We start from the raw sequence: 24,002 nt of genomic DNA on the forward strand, positions 1-24,002 counted from the left end.
GTAACCTACCCTGCTGCTGACATATTAGTGCTAGATACCACAGGGCAATTTAGAAGTCTTACAGAGTCCAAGCCTTGGTGAGTCAGAGCTGTTTTGGTTACAGTTGGATGACCAAGGGTACTCATAATGTTTTGGGTTGAAAACAGTTGCATGCAAAATTTTAAATGTCCCTAGTCAAATTACATGTTTTGTTCATGCACATCCTGTGCAAGTAATAAACTTAAATGTGGGATTTTTCTGCAAATCGTAGTGCACATTTCTCTTTATTATTTGTTATTTCATTGCTGAGTTTCACACAGCAGACAAAAAAACACATGAACTATAAAATGTGCCATCTTTTTTGCACAAGCCACATTTTAAGGTTTATTTTTTCCAAATATTTCAAATTCATTAAATGCACAGGAATTGTGCATTAGAAATGCAGAAGTGTGTTCTCTGTAGAGGATGTGTTCACTTCTCTTCAGTAAAAAAAAAAAATCAACAAAACATACAATTTGACCGGGAGCACCCAAACTTTTGCATTTGAGTGCATGTATATAATTTGATATACATATGCATAGATAGTTCATAAAGTTGACATGCGCACCTGTGTACACACACACACACACATACACGCACACACACGCATACACACACACACACACGCAGACACACACTCAGATGAAAGAGAAAAGTAGTGTGTTTTCTTGAAATTCATAATTGAAAAGTGTCTGTATCCCCTACAGCAGAGAAAACAGCACAATGGCAGTATTATATATGCAATTATTAACTTTTCTATGTATGCAAATAGGAGTATACAAAGGACCTTGCCTGTTAAATCCCTGAATGTGCCATGAAATGTGTTCTGCACTCCACTGAACACAGCCAAAGGAAGAGTAACATGGCTCTGCAGAGTTCAGTTCCAGCTTTATTCTAACTCACCTGGCTGTAGTACTCAGATAGTCCTAGAGACTGATTGGCTATAGGACCATGGCTTTATAGAAGCAAATAAGAAATGAGGTAGAACACATGACTGCAACCCAGTAGAGACTCAACTTGATGATGTTGATAGCTGTACTTTGCATGTGACCTTGTTATATTTTTATTATTACATATTTGTATGGATGGTCATTGCTGTAAGGCATTAATATGAAAAGAAATATTTGGATGATTGTAGTTTTCTGTCATATTTAAATGCATGCAGATAGCAAGATAGATAGTTTAATAAGCACATAAGTCATAGCCACCAGAGGTGACTATTCAAGTGGGCATTTGACCAGGTACTGGGGTGATGACCTACCATATTTAATTGAGTTCAGTCCTCTTGCATTAAAAAAACTCTTCAATCCTTCATGAGTTTATGCTTTGTGAGAGGAGGTTCAGTTTACTAGTCCCCTTAAATGTTTTTACTGCAATACACACACTGTTGCACTTGGTCACAGTTTCCGTTAAACTATGCAAATTTACTAAATGTCAGTTTGAATATTTCCTACTACTGCATTCCTTACACACTTATCTTGTTTCATATGGACCTATTAAACTTAAATAACAATAAACAAACACCTGCATGTGCAATTTGGTTTGCTTTATCTGTTAGTGTAAACCAGCCAAACAAAAACAATAAATACAATATCACAACAACCAATACTCTGGTGAGGACTTCAGAAATGAGTTTGAAAACAGCCTGATGTTCTTCAGAGATGTTAGCTAGAAAGGTTTGCTATCTGAGACTGTAGTTTTAATGAATCAGTTTTTTTTAGTTACCCCACCACTTGGAGGTGGTGTGGTGCCACCCCTGATAACACAAGTATGCAGTAAACTCAAAAAGCAACCCAGGTACATTCAGCAAAAAATATAATAGATTATTTTTTTTCTAGGGGAAATCAGAACTTTTGTCCTATGCAGAGAGCACATTTTGAAATCCTAGAAGGGCTCAATAAAGAATAGATGATGGGATAGAATACAGAGTGAGAGGGATAAAGAGAGGGCAGAATAGAGAGAGAGAGAGAGAGAGAGACAGAGAGACAGAAGGATGAAAAAGAAAATTCCTCATACAGGTTTCACAACATGAACGCACACTTGGCCTGCAGGTATTTATGTATGAGGCAGCAGGTGTGAGATTTGAACAGCTACTGAAAGAGAAATACACATCAAATCCTCTCTCCATCTCCCACATCTCTCTCTTTCTCTTTCTGTATCACACACTCAAAGACAGGTAGGTTGTGTGACACGCACTACAAGGTTAAGACACGCCTGCAGTGTCTGGAAGAAGCCTGATATAAATTTTGCTCTTTTCCTCTTCTCATTTCTAGTCTCTGTGAACCTCTTCCTCTCCCTCTCACTCTCCCTCTCCCTCTCCCCCTCTACTTCTCTCCCTCTCCCTCTCTCTCTAGTGTTCTTGAATCTCTGAACACCACAGAGCTATTATAGTAAACCTATTAAAGAAAATACCAAAAGTAAAGTATTAGATTGGATTTAAAACTGATATTTACAATGATATTTAGTATTTTTAATTGGTATTTTTAGTTAATTATTAACACACAACAATAACAATTAATTGTTTAGATTAATAATATACTTCATAATAATATACTTAACTAATCGAATACTGTAGTATGTTATTATACTACACTTTATACATTATATATATATATATTGTACCTGTTGACAGATACACTGATACTCTGTTGTAAAGCACAGATTTGGCAAAAGTTCACATATTATATATTATCTATTAACAACAAATAGCATGTGATATGTAGGTTAGAACACTTTCATTGTAGCACTTTGTAATCAACTTATTACATACACAACTACAAACTTTATATTCCATAACAGCTTGGAAATAAGCATGTAATTTTAGGCTAGTACAACTTGTTACCATAATATTACAATATCATTTCCTACAAATGACTGATCTGTAAAGTGCTACTGAATAAGTTTTGTGCTTGTTTATTAATGCACATTTATTAATGCATTTATTAATGCATAATTGTTATAACAAAAAGAAGATCTTTGTAACGTGTGGTAGCGATGATGATGTGGATGCATATGCGAAGAGAAGCAGGATTTATTGAGGGAAAATCCAAAATCAGGGTCTAGACAGTCCAGGATCAACACAGGGGGTATCGAGGGACAGACATAACTTAACAGGAAAGCGGGAAAAACACAACTGAGGCCGGAATAAACAAACACCAAACAATGTAAACATACAAAAACCAAACAAAGCATATCAAACAAAGACCAGCAAACACACAGGGGAAAAAACAGGGCTTAAATACAACAGGGATAACGATGGTTAACAAGACACAGGTGGAAAACAGGTGGTTACAATCAGGGGCAGGGTCTAGAAACAGTGGGGCAGGACCAGGAAGAAACAAAACAAAAGCACGGACCCTTAGTTCCAGTGAAAGAAACTCTTAATGCTTCAGCAGACCATGAGATTTTGGACAATTTCATGCTCCAACTTTGTCGGAACAGTTTGGAGATGCCCCCTTCCTGTTCCAACATGACTGTGCACCAGTGCACAAAGCAAGGTCCACAAAGACATGGATGAATGAGTTTTGTGGAAGAACTTGACTGGCCTGTACAGAGTCCTGACCTCAACCTGATAGAACACCTTCAGGATGAATTAGAGTTGAGACTGTGAGCCAGGCCTTCTTGTCCAACGTCTGTGTCTGACCTCACAAATGCACTTCTTGAAGAACGGTCAAAAATTCCCATACACACACTACTAAATCTTGTGGAAAGCCTACCCAGAAGAGTTGAAGCTGTTATAGCTGCAAAGGGTGGGCCTACATCATATTAAATTCTATGTATTAAGAATGGGATGACACTCAAGTTCATATGTGGCAGATGCAAATACTTTTGGAAGTATAGTGCATGTGCTTAGTATATTTAATTAATATTTTGTACCATTTTTGTGTATTTAAATATATGCCAATATATACACAAAAATGTTAATATATTGTAATATATACACATTTGTAGGTTAAATATATGTGTGAGTGACAAGTTTTAATATTTACTCATTATAATATGACGCATATTTTGTAAAATTTGTGGAAATATATATTTACATATGGAGAGTAACTATAACTCAATAGAATTTCACAAAGAAATGAAATATGGTAAAGAAATAAAAACTATGCTAAAAACACCCGAACCTTGGAACATCAGGTTCTTCAGTATTGCAGCCAAATGTACCAAAGTGAAAATCAGCATCAAGGCATAATGAGAATAAGGAGTTTTGGAGACAGGAGTCTCAATTCCACCTGCACTTCTGCACAAATGTTTGAATACAGTCTTATTGGTAATTTATAGCATGCATGATATAAAAAGGGTCAGCTCTCCTTGGTACATTTCACTTCATCATGTCTTTGAGCTTGCTAGAAGTAAACACCCATGTTTGTAAGTGACCCATATCTCCGACCTGCATTACTGTAAAGACACATCTGCCCTGACATGACCCACCTCCTGGTCAGTAAAATAATGTGAATGATTCAGGTGCATCAGGAACAACAACAATAGATCAACAAACTGGAAGCACAAGCATTCATTATAAAGATCAATGCTCTACACAAATGTCAGGTGTTCATAATTAAGGCTAGAGGGCACAAAAGCTTCTGCATTACTGGCACTAATGCTGCCAGCGCCAGATGACGCTAATGGTATATTGTGCATGTGTAATGAAAACATGAAATATACAGTACTGTGCAGACATTTTAAAAATTTTGAATTAAAAAGCTGTTTGTCTGGACAGGAAGTGTATATTTGTCCAGAATACCACAGTTACAAAATAGTCATTTTAGGTCACAGTGTTTATTTAACCATTTCCAAACCTCTCCACATGAAAGACCAGTATTATTTATAGTAACCATCCATATTTTAGCTCAGCCAGTGCTGGTGATGGAATTTAACAAATTCATGTGATGCCTGGGGACATCCAGAAGACACCAGTATCAATTACTTTTTTTGGAAAGAAGCCGGTCCTATTTATTTTTACTATATTTGTATTTGCCTGTGTTCTAATGATATATGATAAAATATCTTATTGCCAAGATAATTGGTTTTAAAACAATGTGCTTAGGGGCCTAAGATTTTTGGAGGGTTCTATTCTATTCTAATTCTAATATGCATGCATTTTAGGACAATATTTGGAAGCTATGTCAAAAGAACTCGTTTTTGAAAAAAAGAGATGTCACATTAAAGCAAAAATTAATTACAAGTGCCAGTTAAACACGGTAATGTGAACATAGCCACGTGTTTCTGATCACCAGCAATAGCTTCTTTCACATGTGTTTAGAAGTGGCACAGACCAAAAAAACACACAGTGATTAACCCCCCACCACAAGCTATATTACAGTATTTTCTCAAATGTCCCACTGTTTCAAAGAAAAAAAATTTTTTCAAAAATGTTTCAAAAAAAAATTACCTCTATTTTCCTGCTGTTAAATGCACAGCTTCTGCTGCTCCTGCTGTTGGACACAAAATTACAGTTCTAGTAGTATCATATTTTGGTTTATGTTTCAGATTTAACACTGTTACTATGCGTCTTTCATCATATTTCAGCGGTGTTACCACCATTTATCTTTGCACTTGTAATTGTTTCCATGCCATGAAATAGCAAAAGGCCAGTACCTCCTGATTTTATATGAATAAGCTTTTTTATATTTAAATTAAAAAGATTGTGATACAGTCTTGTTATTACAGGTGCTCAAGTACTCTAAGTTCCATGCTAGCTATGCACAAATCACTTTTCATTGTTTTAGTCCATTGCTAGACAATGTTATCATTCTAATAACTATGTAAATTACATATTCATTTCATGGTAGTTAATAAATATTAAAGGGCCACTCCAGCCAGACTAGGAAACCCCTTCTGATGATATGTTTTGAAGATAGGAGGAACTACAACTGCTTTGGGGTAGATTTTTGAAGCAGGCTGTTTGAAATGTGTTTTCTAGGTTACTAACAGTAACATTAGCTGTCTGAGTTCTTTCTGCATCTGCCAGCAAGGGAAAAAAAACACATTTCACACACACAAAAGCACAATGAGTGTGTAAATGCACACTCAGCCCTGCAGCACTTGCTCTGCGTCCCCCAAAAATCCACCCTAAAGACCTGTTCACAGCAACTACTGATACGTTTTTCCAACACTCTCAGGAAAAAGACAGAGGAAAGAAAATTAATTCTTCAAGTAGTAGTGATTATTAATTTAGCATCTTTCTTTTAAGCACTGCACCTAAAAGGTGAACACACTACAAGAAAACATTCTCAAAAAGATGTATTACTCTTTCATGTTACTACATTCCCAGAGCATTTAAAATGTGTTAGATTTGCTGTTGAGGCTCTACTGTGTTGAAAATTACAGCCTTTTTTGTCATCCTGAAAATTGTAGTAATAGGCTATAAAGCAGTTGTAGCAATTTTAGTAGTCAGCACCTTCAAGATACATCATTACAGGGGTTTACTATTCTGGCTGGAGTGTCCTTTGAAGTCTAGATTAATAACAGAATAATAATGGCAGAGGCCTATTCCTACCATTATCCCAAAAACATTATGGCAAAACCCCAGAAGACACCCATGAGCGAGTCCTCAATGGATGGGTATGAATGGAGTTCAAGAGCTAAAAATTGTAAACAAACATATTTTCTAGCCTTAATGCAGGAATTTCTGTTGACTTTGGAATTACAAGAATGTGTTGCATAAAAATTACATCAGTAATTTTCAATTCATTTTTCTACTTCAAAAAACAAAACAAAACAAAACAAAAACGCACTGGGATGCCAGCATTATTACTGCTAAGTGATGATTGGTTGGTGGACTGTTCAGTTTACGCTCACTGGTATCGTGAACATCCTACAACTAGAATTAAGAAACATTAAAAATATGACATGTTGAAATATTTGATGCTTTTTTGTACAGTATTTTTTCTGTAGGAACACGTTCATTTTGGACATTTCACTTTGAATCTCTGCAGCCATCTCTGACAAACCCAGGAGACATTATTGAGTGGCAGTTCTCCTCACAGGACATTCTCCATTAATGCTTCAGAAGTTAAGACCAAGATTGTTTTCTCAAAAGTGTGGTGGCTTTTGTCCTTGTTCCCCCCTTCTTTGAATAGCTCAGTCTTCAGCATCCCACCAGAGCAATGCTTCAATTCCACATCAGTTGTTTATTGATATTGATGCCCCATGCATTGAATGCCAGTTTGGTTCCAGATTTGATTCCTTTTGAATGAGGCTCACCAAATATGGCTAAATGTTCATGCTGTTCTTTTCTTTGTTCTCTAAGTTCTACATTTTGGTGTAGCTGCCTTGTTCAGTGTTTTCAACTGACACATACACTGTTGCACATCTTTTCTTTGTTGCATCTGGGTTGAATTATGTTGTCTGTAGCTATCTGTAGTTCAGGCCATCTCATCTTTCTTCCTTTATTATTTTATCTCCAACTGGAAATAGCACAAGAGAGAATTCCAACGTACTTGTTCCAAATAGCCAATAAAAATCCCAGAACTTGAGCCTGAGGTGTGGCGGCAGATGAAAGTGAAAGGTAGACAGATGAAATGTAATGGAAGACATGTTGGTGGAGCCTCATTTAATGATCTTTGGCTTTATTGTCCTCCAGCAGTACTTCACAGCTTTTGATTGCTGGCAGGTAGTTCACTAAGGTTGTTTACTGGCTTCTCCTTTTCTTCCACCATTAACGTCCAGGTTCTTCTCAGGTTGAGGACTTGAGCTGCTTTTATGTCCAGACTATTTTCAGATTGAAAAAGATCTGTCCATCTGCACTTAGTGTTCTCTGTCTTGAGTCATTACTTATCCAAAGGTTCAGTGGTCAGCTTTGGTACTCATGAATGGATGTAACAGACCTGGGTAAAAAATGAATCAATAAATAAACAAATAAATAAAAATGTAAGAATCAGTGTGGTTCTGTCTCTTTTGCTTGATTTTGCATGTGGATTATGTTATATCTAATCTTGTCAGAAATATGTCCTGAAAAATGAACAACTTGAACCTAACTGACTAGAAAGTGAACACAAGGTAGTCTCTGACTTTTACACAGTATTGTGCATTTCATTGTTGCTGTTTTAAAGAACGAATGTTGCTTTTCTGTATTTTCAGTTTTGTGTCATATTCTTAAAAAAAAAAAACAGATAAAATCATGTTAACAGCACATTGAGTGTGATTTTTTTTATGGTGCACCTAATGTGTGAGTGTGTGTGTGTGTGTGTGTGTAGCCTGCAGCGATACTGATCTGAGGAGTTTGGCCTCCAGACTGAAGGACTGGTTTGGTGTGCTACACTTGGACGCCAACAGAGATCTGAAGACTTCTGCCAATGACAACGCTCAAGGACGTAAGTACTGTGTGTGTGTGTGTGTTTGTGTGTGTGTGTGTGTGTGTGTGCATGTGTACTTACATACTTGTATTGTTAGTGTTTTGAAGGATGGACCTCTCAATCTGTGCTATAATTGGCCGAGTCTTTATATAATCTCTCTTTTTCTCTGCTGCAGGTTTTGACACCAGCATCCTGCCCATCTGTAAAGACTCTCTTGGTTGGATGTTCAACAAGCTGGACATGAATTATGACCTCTTGCTTGACCAATCAGAGCTCAGCGCCATCTACCTGGACAAATATGAGCTGTGCATGCGACCGCTCTTCAACTCCTGCGATTCCTTTAAAGATGGAAAACTCTCCAACAACGAGTGGTGTTACTGTTTTCAGAAACCAGAGGGTGAGAGGAAAAAAGAGAAAGAGAGAGAGAAAGACAAAAATAGAGAAAATAGTCAGGTTGATTTTTTTTTTAAAGTGGCAGTGGGTCGACTACAGGTCTGAAATATATGTGAATGGATTTGTTAATGTGTGTGTGTATGTGTGTGTATGTGTCTGTGTTTCTCCAGGTCTGCCGTGTCAGAATGAAATGAACAGGATTCATGCTCAAAGCCGACGGAAGGCTCTCATAGGTGGGTTTACACTTGTCAGTCATTAAGCCTGAGATTTATTTCATCCAATATAATGAACAGGTTTTAATTTCCAGCATCCATTAGAAGCAACAGATTGTGTATATGCGTGTGTGTGTGTTTGTGTGTGAGACATGCTGCAGAAGCCTTGCAGAAGTGTAGTTATAATTGATTTGAATTCTAATGGCTCTCAGTGTGATTTATGTGCATCGGCGCTTGATATTTTCCTCTGTGATCAATAACGCTAGCTCTCACTGACACTCTCACCCTGAACGCCCGCCCCCAGGCCTGTGCAGCCCAATGGGCATCAATAATCCAGCACAATCATAATTGTTTCATAACTCACACCACAACACAGCCTGAAAAACAACAACCTGCGCGTGTGCTAGAGTGGCTGTGTGCGCGGGTGTGTGGGAGTCACATTTCAGAAGGTGAAATCCAATCAGTATCTGCTCCCTAAGGCCAGTGATGTGCTGTAGCTGTCCCACTCAGGCGGATGCTAAAAAAGAGCAGGCTTCTCCTGTACCTATTCCTTTTTTAGTGTCTGTAATGATGGAGCACAGCTTTTGGAGGAGGTGAACTCTTGGAAGTTCAAAATTATTATTGTCTTTTTGCTATATATTCGATTCACATTAGGTAACTGTTTTTACACAGCAAACCTAAGAGCAGATCTCATAACTGGAGATGCATTTTAAAAACAAGTATAATTGAAATCCAGCCAGCACATATCCAGATAAGATCTAGACACAAAACACATGTTAAAAGATGTACATATATATATTTGTGTGTGTGTGTGTGTGTGTGTGTGTGTGTGTGTGTGTGTGTGTGTGTGTGTATATATATATATATATATATATATATATATATATATATATATATATATATATATATATATATACAATAGTGATAAGAGGGCCAGAGGAAGCTGAGTGGTCTGATGTTCTGTGGAGGAAGCTATGTGTTCTGACTGTATGTGCTTAGACAGTCTGTGTTTGTTCATGTTCAAGAGTTCAGCAGCCCTAATAGGCCAGCATGTTGCATGTGTTGTTAAAGGGAGTTGAGTAGTCTACTGGCCTGTGGGAAGAAGCTCTGCTGAGTCTGTCAGGCCATTACCACATGCTGTGGTAGTGTTTGCCAGAGGGCAGAAGGCTGAACAGTCCATGGGCAGGGTGGGAGGAGTCTCTGATTGTCTTGGATGTGTTATATGAAGTGACCCTGGGTTTGTGAAAGGCACTATATAAATGTATATTATTATTATTATTATTATTTTATTTATTTTTTTTATTGGAGGGTCTGCTGAGGCAGCGTCACAGGTATAGTTCTTGTATGGACAGAAGTGTGGTTCTGATGTAGGATCTGATCCTCACCACTCTCTGGAGGGACTTCTAAAAGGATTAAATTCATTCTGATGAAATACATTCTGTATAACCAGACCATACAGAAAACAATGTTTTCATCAAAATCAAGTCATGAAGAAATATCTCCTGTTCTTTTTGTGAGCACAATTGTGGCATCCATTAAGAGATTCTGCACTTTGAGCAGAATTTCTCCACTTGTTTCAATGAGCTTTGACCAAGAAATTGTTGAAGATGTAAAAAGAGGCACTTCAATGCATATATGCTATGAGGGACATCAGAGAGTTAATGCTGCAGGTTTGTCTTTAATATAGAAGGCACTGAAATGTTTTGATGGGGTTCATCTCTTGTCTCACAGTGTAGACACTGTGGTTTATTCATAGCTCTTTTTATGCATTTAAATGCCAGCAAAGCTCGTCACTTATGTGTTCCAACTATTCAACTGTGATCTATTATTATAGTACTGTAGTGCATAATTATTATAATTAAGTGCATTATAGTGTCACTGTCAAAATTTTATAATTCAATTTTTCTTATTTTTTTTATTTATTACACCATATTTAAAAACATTTAGTGATGAAAATAAAATGACTATGTATGCAATCCTGTCACATAAGTTTTATTATGTAACATAGTTAGTGTAACTGATGTATGTATATATACACCGGTCAAGCATAACATTATGACCATATATTCTATATATATTCTTGACAACATTGTTAACAGCCTACTCGCTGCTAGATTTACAGAGCTGATGTCAGCAAACCTTACCTAACATCAGTTAATGTGCCATGCTATTGGTATGATAGACTCACATTATTGCTTTATCTCAAATCCTGTCAGCAAGTCTGTGACTGCTGGAGAGTCAAACACAGTGGAGTCCTGTGGTGTCCAAAGAAACAGAAGAACATGAAGCAGTTAAAGTTGTTGTGTGAAAGTCATGTGTGAAATTATTCTTCTCCTTGACTTAGGCATCTTGGCATCTTGAAATAAAAAATATAGATTTGATGCTCCCAAGTGATGCAACCATCAGTAGATCGCTAGTTCAATCCCAGCTGATGCTACAGCCATCCATAGCCAAGAGTCCAAGAGAGCACAATTGGCCTCATTCTCTCTGGATAGGTAGGATGCCCCCCATCTTCCCCATCACTCAACACAATGCTGGTCAGCGCAGGCGTCTGTTAGCTGACATGACAGATCTGCTGGCTGGTGCTCAGCTGTCCAATGACGTTGCGTGAGAGGCAGTTTGAAAAGATGCGGTGGTGCCTTTTTCCTTTTTTTCTGAGGGCTAGTTGGGTCCAACAGTTTGTACTCCTGGATTCAATAGTGGAAAAAGGGGAGTTCAGATTTTATGACTAAGTGGAAGCATTAATAGGGGGCTATGGGGTGATCATGAGCTAATGCTAATATGACAATATAAAGATCAGTCTGCGTTTCACATGCTGGTGGACAATGTAAAGAGTTTTTCAGCTAATGAGTGAGTGATGTATTGTATGTAAATTATAACGATGTTATGATGTTTATATAATGTTTTCAGAACTTGTACATGTCATAGTTATCACCATGAATAGCATCCCTGATGTTTGATATCAGTTGTTTTTCACTTATAGCATATAAACAGGCAAAGTGTGAATTCTAAAATTTAAATTCATAAATTCATATTTGAGTTTCTGTGTAGAAGATAAGGTATTCTGTTATTATTTCAATTTGATGAAGAAGCGAAGTGGTCAAAGCCATGTTTTTGTGAAAAGAAAAAAAAATTATTAAATTTTTTTTCTCATTGCTTGACATTAAAACAAAAGGGAAAGGTGCAAATACAAACACGGCAGTACAAAATGTCACTGTAATTCCTTACGTAACTGTAACACACTGTTATGTAATTGAATGTGAACTATTTTATAATTATACAATTATATTGAAGTAGCACAGCAGAAGGTCAGTATTAACTGTAGGTTTCTTATAATTAAATTTTAAAGGAAGTAAAGAAAGAGAGGAAAAATAAAATGGGTAACCTTTTAACCAGACCTGGCGCCAGAACTAAATCATGAGTGAGGCATCTGAAAACCACTGCGTTGGGGGCTAGGGGGCATGCGGAACATCCTATACATCATATCCTTATAATGCTGCATTTAACGCTAGGTTAACCCCACAAAAGTCCCAGGCTTATTATATACTAAACCTTATTATTCAATAACCATGGAGACTTTAATGCAAACTGGCTAAGGTATTCTTAGGCTATAGGAGTGTGTAAAAAATTGTATGCCCACTAGTGGGCCCTGGTCGATTTAAAGGGTTAATTTATGTAGATATAATCAAGGTAGATTTACAAAAAGCATGTACAAAAAGTAGTGGGTTTTACCTGTGCTGATCAATATTGTAGTTTGAGAAATCTCTCCTCCACCTTCTCTCTTTAGGAGCATATATCCCCCGCTGTACAGAAGATGGCTACTTTAAGGCTACACAGTGTCATGGCAGCACGGGGCAGTGCTGGTGCGTTGACAAATATGGCAATGAGATTGCAGGGTCCAGAAAACAAGGCAACCCCATCTGTGGTAGGTTACCTCCTCATACCCCCCAGTAACACACTTGAGTGATTACACTGCAATTGCTCCATTAAAGGACACAAAGCCGTACACATAGGCCATAACATCATGTGCAGATTGCTATAGGCAGTGCCCTTTGAGACACCCAGTGACATTATGGAATATAGGATGTCATAGAGAAGCACATGAACTGTGTGTGTGTGTAACAGAGTGTGTGTGTGTGAGAGAGAGAGAGAGAGAGAGAGAGAGAGAGAGAGAGAGAGAGAAGGGGTGGGGGACACGTAAAAAATCTAGTGTTCTTGTTTTATGAGATATCTGAAAGCCCATAAGTCAAAACAGTGCTGTTTCGCCATGTCCCATCACAGTAAAAGACTATAATAGATAAATAATGCCATTCTTTCTTCCTGCTCTACTGACTATCCATTCATCTCCCTCACCCCATCTCATATCTGCCTAACAGCTGTTCCTCCAGCATCGACCCGTTTCACCACCCCTGACTTTATGAATGTGTGTGTGTGTGTGTGTGTGTGTGTGTGTGTGTGTGTGTGTGTGTGTGTATGTTTTATGTTATGTGGTATGGAGTTCATTTCTGCCAAAGGTTTTAAAGAAAATAATAAAAACCACAAATAAAATATTATGTATCAAAATGTCAAATACATATAATGCCTTGCAAATACATATCATGTGAGTTAAATTAAAACTTAATTTTCCACATTACTGCTCATTTTCTCTCTTTCTGGTAGAAATATTTTACTCCATTTCTTTTTTATTTCTTAAATCTTTTCCTATTTGCTGATATATTTTTGCTTCTGTCTTTTGACCCTTTATAACAGGGGGTATGTTTTAGAAGAGGGTGTTCACCTGCACTCTCTATTGTTCAAATGATTTGGAGTGACAGGTCTCTGAACACATAGCCACACCCACTTTGTGAGCCATAATCTGTCTGGAGCATGGCAGAGCATTTGTACTCAGTGTAATACAGCCAGGGAGGATTGTGCTGACATGTCCAAGATTACAAGCAATGTTTGTTGTATTTATTAATGCAACACAATCTCAAGCTTGTGTGATGAGCTGTGTGAAATAAATATGCTGCAAATTGAAGTGTATTAGTTGAAACTTAGCTGCTGAATCTGCATTGCTACGGGTCAATGGAAATAACGTAACACTGGCGTAAACAGTAAAGAGTGGAAAATACGACTGATTACTGTCAGCTACGAGTTACTGCTCCCGGGAAATAGCTGATATTTGGCCATATTAATCACTGCAAACGAGAATAAAGTTGAACTGTCATGCTTGGCCATGACATTCTGAGGGTTAGGAAAGCTATAATGTCAGTCTTTCCTTGTTTCTACCCATAAAATGCCTCTGTTTCAGTCTCTGAAACAAGGTTTCTATATCAGGAGACTGCTTCTCCAAATCACTGTCTACATATCAAGTGCAATGAACTAACTTTAGATATTTAAGCAGTTTAGATTCATCAGGATGGCAGGGGTGCACAGCTCTGGTCCTGAAGGGCCAGTGTCCAGCAAAGTTTGGTAGTTACCTTACTTAAACACTCCCACTAAAACTGGCAGGTTGAATCAGATGTGTTAGAGCAGGTAAATCACCAAAATTTGCTGGAGGCCAGCCCTCCAGTTCTAGAGTTGTGCATCCTAGTCAGGATCAGAGTACACTGCAAAGATAGCTGGTACAGCTTCATTATGCCAAAAAAAATAATTTATATAATAATAATAATATATTATATAGCGCTTTTAAAGAACCCAAAGATGCTAACAAGTTTTCAAAATACAAAACAGACTTGGCAAAGGGCTGGTTTAAGATTGAGAGCAGTTATAGACGACAGAAAAGAGAGAGGTTTTAAGTTTAGATTTAAAAGTAGGCAGAGTTGGCCTGTTGAATATGTGAGGGAAGAGAGTTCCAGAGTCGAGGAGCCAGCCTAGAGAAAGCACGATCACCATACCCGTGCAGGTTGGAAGGTAGGACAGTAAGTAGGATAGTAAACAAGCAGAGGAAGACCTGAGAGTGCTAGTTGGTTTGTAGGGAATAAGTAGATCAGACAGATAGGGAGGAGCAAGGTTGTAGAGCTTTGTATGTGAGGAGAAGAACTTTGAACTGTATGCAGTATTTTACAGGAAGCCAGTGATGTTGCAGGATGGGTGTAATACGCAAAGGTGTACAGGTGTGGGTGAGAAAGCGAGCAGCAGAGTTCTGTACCATCTGGAGTTTGCACAAATGGGAGGAGTTAATACCAGCGAATAGAGAGTTACAATAGTCAAGGCGACTAGAATTGAATGCATGAATAAGGGTTTCTGCAGCACACTGAGAGAGTGACGATCAAATTTTTGCAATGTGACAGAGATGGAAAAAAAACAGATTTGATGTGTGCACTGTATGAGAGTTGAGTCAAAGAGAACGCCCAGATTTCATACCAGAGGGGAAGGGTACAGAGTTACATTGTCAGTGGAAAGAGACTGTTTAACATGAGAAAGATGTGCTTTATCCAGGTTTTATATCCTTTAATACAGGTCAACACAGGACTCATACATGTTACATTAATAATTTAAAAAGAATACAGCAAACGTTGCTCATAGTGACAGATATGCCAGTACAATGTTGCACTCATGACAGTATTCAGTATGATGTGTTCCTTCAGGTTGATTATGGTTCATGTTGAATGGCTACATCTTCAAGAGATCTGTCACTCCAGATCAGTTGACCGACAGAGATTTCAGATGAATATGTTTTTCTCTACAAGCACCTTTTCATACAAAATTGTTATGTATTTGCTAAATGTAATATATTGGGGGGGAAATTACATATAATTTATGCACAATATCAATTTATATACCTGTATGTGTGTGTGTGCATGTGTGTGCAGAAGAGGATCAAGAGACTTCAGGGGATTTTGGAAGTGGAGGAGCTGTGATTCTCCTCGATGACCAAGAGGAAGAGGAGGCGGAGCCTCAGCAGCATGGCCGGCGCAGACAGAAGGAGAAACGTGCCCGGCTCCGCCCCCGCGGGGCCATCGAGGATGACGAAGATGAAGAGGATGACAAAGAGGATGAAATGGGTTACGTCTGGTAGCTCCACCCCCTCATCTTCTGCTGGCCAACCAGGGACCCCCATTGAAATGCAAAGTTCTGAAGCCATTCCAACTCCACCAACCTGGACCTGCCCCTCAGAATATAAACTCCACCTGTAAACATCACCCCACCCACCAGAACCCATTTACAGCCTGCTTTATCATCTTACTTGCATTTTCTTTTTCTTTCCCTTATCGTCTGATGTCTGTTCTTCTCTTCCCTCCTTCTGCATCTTCCTGTTTCAAAAACATCAAACAGTTGAAATCAGCAAGGACTCATAACGATGCTATCAACTATGTTATCGACCAACTGTTCTCTATCGCTCTCCTACTAAAGCAGTGTCCCTCTGTCAACTAATTGGAAATGGCAATCACTTCTGATCTTATGCTCCAACATCTCTCTCTCCCTCTCCTTCTTTCTTTCTCTCTCTCTCTTCTCACATTCTTTCCACTGGTTCTTAAATAGGAATCTGTAGCCCTCTTATTGTTCTCTGTCGAGCTTCTAGTGTGAAAATCTGAAGCCATCTGAGAGCTGTGGCTGTAAATATTTCTCTTTCTCTTAAGACAGATGAGGTGCTGTGTCCTCCTCTCTCTGTCTCCTTTCGTCCCAGAGTCTCCCACCCAGGCCTTCTGGAAGGTTCCTGAATATTTTAGAAGGTTTCTTCAACAGTTATAGAATATCCTGGTAGATTCTGGTTGACAGAATTCTTATACTAGAAGGTGTGAAAGGAATTTCCGAGGGTTCTGGAGCATTCTGGAAGGTCTAGTGAGAACCTCAATGGGTCTATGCATGCTCCCCACTGTGGAGGCGAGAAGGTGATGTTTTTTTAATTTGGTTGGTAGCTAATGAAAAGCCAATGAGCATAAGAAGCATTTTATTTTGTGATAACGCTGTTGTTTGCTGCCGCTCTGCTTTGTTCTGTCGCTGGATGGTTGCCACAGTGCTACCAAGAGTCTGTGTATGTGTGTGTTTGTGTGTACGTCCTTCAGATAACCTTCAGAGCACCAGCTCCATAAGTTATCCAAAAATTACCCCAAGTTCTTCAAAGACCACCCATAATTCAAAAAGACATCTTTGCTCTAGAGTCATGAATCATTTTATCCATTGCTATGCTAATTTCAAAATATCCTCTGTCTTAAATCCTTATTAGATGACAGTGTGTTAAAAAGTGGCTGTAACCACTTCCATCCAGGTGTGTGTATGTATGCTGTTCTGTGCAGTCCAGGTCCTGACAGACAGTCGGGTTGCCTGACCTGCCCTTTTGATAGCTCCACTAAAAGCTCTCTCTTGTTAAAAAACAGAGGGCAAGAGAGAAACTCTCTTCTGTTTCCTCAATGTAACGGTTGGTGCTTTTGCTAACTCGGCTGAGATGCATTTGTTGAAGAAATCATGCTTATCAAAGTGGAAGCAGCCACCATTTTATTTTGACAGTCTTTTCAAGAAAATTGCAGCTACAAATGTTTCCCCCTTCCAGTCCTGCATCACAGCCACTGTTTGTACAGGACATACAGCTGCAGTTTTAAATTGAAATTTTAGAAATTGAACTTTTTCTTTCTTTTTCGTCTTTCTTCCTTTCTTCCTTCCTTTCTTTCACCAGTTCTTTCTCTCTTTGCTTTTTCATCTTGTTTCTTCCACTCTGTAATGCAGTCATCCCATATATATCACTAGAGCCATCTCTAGCCTTTTAGGGGCCCTAAGCAGGATGTTTTTGGGGGCCCCATCTTGCTAGTTGATGTACTGTAAAATTAGAGGCTAACTATTACCACAAGCTGTGTATTCCTGGTGATTTGATGTCCATTTGGGGTTTTGTAAGTTACAGTTTGAATTACAGATAACCTTCTCTGCTTTCTCAATCCAGGGGTCTGTATCTTTTTCTTTTCTGGTTTTCGGCTCCAGACATGTACAACCCTTTTTTGAGACAAAATTAACTAGTCAATCTTTCACCTCGCTTGAGCATCTTAGACAGCACAGTGGAACAGTAATAACTCGGAAGTTGTTAGACAACCCCCTGGCTGGCCTAAGCCGCTGCCTATGTTGCTTATTAGGTAGAGTCAGTGACACTCTACCATGCAGTCAGAAGGCACATTAAAGATGTACTTTCTATAGTGGTGTTGGATAGATATGCAGATAGCCCTTCAACATTCCCTTTATCTTTCTTTTTTATTATTATTTTCTTTTTCTTCCACATTAGAGACATTTATGTGCTTTTCTTCCCTCTTTGGTCCCCTTTCTTACAGTCATATGGTAATAACTCATATGGTAATAAGCCACAGTACACCTTTTAATTTAGTACTCTCTGTAGTGGTGGCAGATGGATATGCAGCAGTAAGTCTGGTGACAAGTCAATCATAAAGTAGTTCTCTGACTATTCAGTTTTCTTTCTTTATCTCTTTCATTGTTTTTATTATTTCTTTCTTTTTTCTGTATTCACTGTGTTTTTGTTCCACTTCATCATACAGTAATGAGCCACATTACCACTGTTCATATTCTACCCTTTTTTAGTGGTGGCGGATGGATATGCAGCATTAAGTCTGGTGGCAAGTCGATCATTAAGTAGTCCTGTCTGATTTAAGGGGATGGGCTTGGAGCTGAAGGGCCGTTAAACGCAGGCCGTATGAAACAGATGTGAGCGAACGCAGGGTTTAATAAAGCCGATTAGACTTGTCAGAAACACATGAGCTTAATCATGTTCCCCTCTCTGGCCTGTGATCAGTGAAGAGACAGATTACAGCTCACTTCATTACTGATAGCGGCACTGACTGTCTGATTATATCACTTTAGTTCAGTTCAGGCTGTCTCTCTCTGTCTCACACACACATTCTGTCTTGTGCACACACAGGTTTTTATCTCGTTAATGTGTCAATTCCTGTCAGCGGTGTTTTGTTTAGTCAGACTGATGTCCCTGAGAAATGTATCCTCATGTGTATGAGTGTGTGTGTAAAGAGAAAGAGAGAGATAATAAATGATGATGATGATGATGATGTTGGTGATGATGTGGCCTATGATCACAGGGACTGGGGGATGATGGGTAATGAAAGTTGTTAGGCACCATGAAAGGAACCTGAATCTGAAGTCTCGCTCTCTCTCTCTCTGTTCACTCATTCCTTGGTTTTACGTCTCTCTCTCACACACATCTCACTCTTTGTGAGCTGTTTTCTTCTTGAATTGATATGAAGTAACTGTGCTTGTAACATATTGCTGAAATGCTCAAAAACATGTAAGATACATAGATTTAAAATATCTCTCTAAATGATATTTATGGATTTCAACAAGCTGTGATTTTTTTTTCTTTTCTTAATAATAACTCACTCTTACTGGACCTTTCATTACCTATTTTTGACAACCTAAAGGCCGTTGCACACCAAACAAGATGTGAATTAAAAAAAAAAAAGTTAAACAAAAACATTAAATATTCTTGCAGTTTTTTTTTTTTGGTTTTGGTTCACTTTTAGTGGAAAAATAAAGAAAACAGGCAGAATATGTTCAAGGGACAAAGGACCTCAGCTTCACAAACAATGACCATAGACAGGTTATTTTTCCATTTTGAAAAAGCAAAAAGAACACCAAGACTCTTACCACCTCATTCAGGAGCTGAAGCCCAATTAGCCCTTTGATATATAGCTGGATGTACATAACTCACTTTGAGCTGATACTGAAGCACCGCACGTGACGAAACAGAGGGAGGTGGTGGGGGGGCTGGGGGGTTCAGAGGACATTTTTTCAAACTCTCTCAAGCACACATACTTCATTCACAGCTGGCCAATCAAAACTGAGGATGTCTTCTCGCCAGTCTCTCATCCAACATGTTTTCAAACACCCATAGTATTTGAAACCATGATTACCACAATCTGAACATGAAAACTAGTTTTCTGTTTTTTTATATATAAATCATCACTATTGGAACAAAAACTTGTATCTCCAACATGTAAACTTTACAGGAGAAGGAAAAAATATATTTTCTTGTTTTGTAATAAAGTAGTAATTTTGGACCATTTTTGTGTTGGTTCAGTCACTAGGAAATTTTAACACAGTGCTAAGGGCAACTGGAGTTTTCAAATATCGAAAACAGTAAAAACTGGCAAAAATGGAGATTTTTGGTCAACAGCAACGTTAGGTCAGTTTTTAAATGTTTATCCAGCATCTCAGTCTTTTGTTTTCTCTCAAAACACTGTCTCATCCTGCTTCTTTGTAAGTACAAGACATGTTTAAAAAGTCATCATCTGAACGTAACCTTAATCCCTAATCAGTCTGAAAGTTCTAATTGCAGGGAAACACCCAATCCACAATCGTGATGGTTGCCATGCCAATACAACAGACAACAATGATTGGTCAAGTGATTTCAAGTTGGCAAAAATTGAACAGGGGTGAATAAAATAACACATTACATAACAATATAATAACACCAAAAAGTCACTTTATGAAAAATTGCCTTTGTTGTGGGTAAAATGGGTAAATTACTTCATAAAATATTTAACAAAATTATATTTGTTTCAGAGGGAAACACTTTTAGCACAAAATCAAATTGATGGCAGATTCTTTGTGTGTAGAAAGTCAGTATTCCAATCAGACTGCACTAAGACCACTGTAAAGAACAGAGGTGGAAAGTCTGGGGCTGCATTTCTTACTGTGGTAATGGTGAGCTTGTGTTCATTGATGTTATCATTTTGATTTTAGTCAGCTTGTAAACAATCTGAAACATACCAGCCATCTTTTGATAGAACACTTCACCAAAAAGTAATCAATACCACTTGGTTGACATTTTATTTCTTCACACAGTGAAATTAATCCATTTGTAAGTATGGCACAAATGTCTAAATACCTTTTTTAGGGACACTTTATTATCAATTACACATTTTTGAATTACTTTATTGACGTCCTCTTGGTGTGTAAAGGTCTTAAGACTCCAACATTGATTTACTGATTGATGATCTGATTGATGGCCTACACACAAACACATGTACACACAAAACCACACACATGGTCCCTGAATTTGCCCTGTCTGACCTCTAAATAACTGTATTATGGATGTTATGGACATTGTCACTGACTTGTTGACCCTTTCTGATGGAAACAGTGACCTTTGTTTGGTTCTCTTTGACCCTCTCCTCAATGCTTTGGTGTCAGATGCCTGGCCTGCTGTTGTATAAAGCTTGTTTTGGTTTGCTGTTGTAAAAAGGCTCAGTAATCACCTCTTTAAAGCACACAGACAACAGTACTACTAACGCTACTGCAGATACCACTGATACAAAGAGTACAGTCAATGGCCATATTTGCAAGAGTCTCCTTTGTTAATTCTCTATATTTTTTACTTTGTAAAGATGAAAATAATGAAAACAGAGGGAACAAATAATTAAGAATACTGATATGATGATGTAATATAATATGGTAGTGTGGCTTTGTCCATTTGCATTGCAGAGATTGAGTGTATAAGTCCCCTGTAGTCCTAACTGTAGTGTAGGTCCCCCCTTTCTCTCTCTCTCTCTCTCTCTCTCTCTCTCTATCTATCTCTCCCTATCTCTCTCTCTCTCTCTCTCTCTCTCTCTCTCTCTCTCTCTCTCTCTCTCTCTCTCTCTCTCTCTATGTACTAGTGTTTTATGCCTGTCTTCTTTCCTCCCACCCTTTCTCCTCTGCCCTTTCCCTGATTGAGTCCCACTGGAATGTTGATGTTCTGGGCTGAATTATTTTCTGATTGTTCTGTTTCTTGTTTTGGTTTAGTTTTTGGTTCTTTTCTTTTTTAGAGTTTCTTTTTTTCTCTCTCTCTTCTCCTTTTGAATTTTATCTGTAAAACGGTTCCATGGGAAAATGTTTGTCTGAATAAATCTGAAGTCTGTCCTTGTCCACTTCCTGTCCGCCTCTTGTCTTCTTTCCCTTACCTTTCACAACAAATTAGCCTGGCTATAATTTTCAATAACGGCTTTTCATCAACCATCAGTAATGAGCCAGTGATGGATTTGCTTGGTACGACCTTTTTAATCTGAGGAGAGTTTGGTACAAATCATGTTTGAGTAATTACAGCCATGTTTACAGCACAAGGAGCTGAATGAGCTGTCTGTGAAATATAGAATAAGGGTCATCACCACAGCTACATTTGCGTATAGGCAATTTTATCTTAACCTTAAAAGTCCCTTATATTGAAAAAAGGCATTTTCACTGCTTGTCTCAGCCTACAGCAGAGCTTTTACACTGGAATATGTGGGGAAATGCATTATATTTTCTGCTGTTCCTTGCTTTCAGGAAACTGGAAAAAAGGAAGTTGATCACTGCAGCATTCTGAAGGACCCAAACATACAAAAGGATAGGCTGAGGTTTTTTTTTTTTTTTTTTTTTTTTTAATCTTTTAGGACTTTTTTCAGTCTGAACTAAACAGTTTGTTTAATATATTTCAGTTCACACTGCTCTTTAAGCACGCTGTGCCTCTTTTTACTTGGGAAGGGGCAGGCCAATCAGAGCAGAGATCATTTACATCATTTCGTCTTAAAGGTACAGTAACACAGCATGTGTGAGTCCTTAAATCCTAAGACTCTATGTGTTTGCCTGCACTTTAACATCTCGCATTCACAACTACATACTAATACTTATGTATTAGATTTCTAATAGTTGCTGAATAATCTGTAGTAATTACTTAGTATCTGAGTAATCCATAGTAGTTACCTGATAATACAGTAATTACTGGACAATTTATAGTAGTCAATGAATAATCCATAATAGTTACTGGACAATTTATAGTAGTTAATGAATTATTCATAGCAGTTGCCAAATAATAAGCATATACATGAATGAATAAATAAATATAAATATTTTAAAGAACATATTGACTGGTATGTTATAGTGTTAAATATTGTCATGGGACTTCTGGAGTTTACGCCAGAGCTAACATGCTTGATCGGCATCTTAAACCTAACCTTTGCTCCACCATCCACATCTCTGTTCACTTGAAAGGAAGTTAATGTGCAGCTATTCTGCCAAGTTTAGTACTGTTTTAAAAGTGTTATCTATGCAGTTTGGAGACCTCTCTGGTGGAAATGTGTAATTACATGCGATGTGCAGAAGATCATTTTGTAATATTGGTTGTGCATCTGATGATTGTGAGCACACTCAGTGGGGCAGTACCCCTCTTGTCACTGGGGTGGTACCCTCACGGGTACATCTCAATACCTTTAGTCAGGGGATATTATTGCACCATAACCCATTGAAATTATATTATATTACAATTATAAGTTGTATGGACTCCACACACCCCGTCTCACCTCCAGGCTTTTTATTTTATTGTTTTGTTTTAAAACATTAGGTTATGAAAAATACAAAACTCTCTTAAGGCTCACAGTTTGACCTTAAAACCATTGTTGTACCTTTGAGGGAACATTTACATTGTTTATACCCTGATGAAAGAAAAATGCACCTGCACAGCATCTTTATTCCTAACAGTGTAGAAGAGTATTCAAAGAGAACTATGAAAACTTGGTGAAGGGCATGTCATCTGAGGATGTGAGTTATTTTTTTATATTGTCATTATATCTTCATCAGTATAATGTCGATTTTGTATTTGAGACTTTAACATCAAGCCGGACTGTCTTTGGAAGGCTGTGCTTGTGATATTAGCATGTAAAGATGTGATGTCTGAAAAACTCCTACAAAATGACCTGACAGCTCTGACTTTAAACGAGTATTTCAGGCTTTACAGGGTGACTTGTAGCACTGCACTCATCACATTTTCATCTGTTTTTGTCTCCTGACTCAGGAATGCTAATTCTATCAAATAAAAAAATAATAAAAAAATATAGCTTTAAGTGGCAAACCACCTGAAGCCTAAAATGGTGGGAATAAAAAAATCATTAATTTAGCTGTAATCCATTTGTTAAAGTGATTACTTCATTTATGTGTTATATAAAACACACTTAATATGATTATATATTTTTAATACCAAATAAGATCAGGGGCTGCTAAAAAAATGTTCAGGGCCTAATCACTGCCATTACTCTACAGGTTTAATTTTAAAGGATAAAAAGTTACATAAAATTTATTCCGACTGGTTTTAGTAGATAAACCCACACAAATGTTATAAGCAGATTTCGGAGAAAAC

General features: G+C 37.9%; 1 protein-coding gene across 5 annotated transcripts in view; it reads left to right on the top strand.

Annotated features, from left to right (window-relative positions):
- spock1 (SPARC (osteonectin), cwcv and kazal like domains proteoglycan 1) overlaps window positions 1-21,762 on the top strand; it is a 399,300-nt gene extending 377,538 nt beyond the window's left edge. For all 5 annotated transcript variants that reach the window (XM_017703782.2, XM_037542778.1, XM_037542779.1 and 2 more), the window contains 5 exons: window positions 8,220-8,336; window positions 8,494-8,715; window positions 8,882-8,944; window positions 12,711-12,848; window positions 15,718-21,762. In XM_017703782.2, the coding sequence (XP_017559271.1) occupies window positions 8,220-8,336; window positions 8,494-8,715; window positions 8,882-8,944; window positions 12,711-12,848; window positions 15,718-15,923 (746 nt within the window). In that variant the 3' untranslated portion in view covers window positions 15,924-21,762. The remainder of the gene's footprint in view (window positions 1-8,219; window positions 8,337-8,493; window positions 8,716-8,881; window positions 8,945-12,710; window positions 12,849-15,717) is intronic.
- Window positions 21,763-24,002: the final 2,240 nt, after the last annotated feature.

Source organism: Pygocentrus nattereri, chromosome 11 (assembly GCF_015220715.1).
Source record: "Pygocentrus nattereri isolate fPygNat1 chromosome 11, fPygNat1.pri, whole genome shotgun sequence".
In the NCBI taxonomy this organism is placed as follows: domain Eukaryota; kingdom Metazoa; phylum Chordata; class Actinopteri; order Characiformes; family Serrasalmidae; genus Pygocentrus; species Pygocentrus nattereri.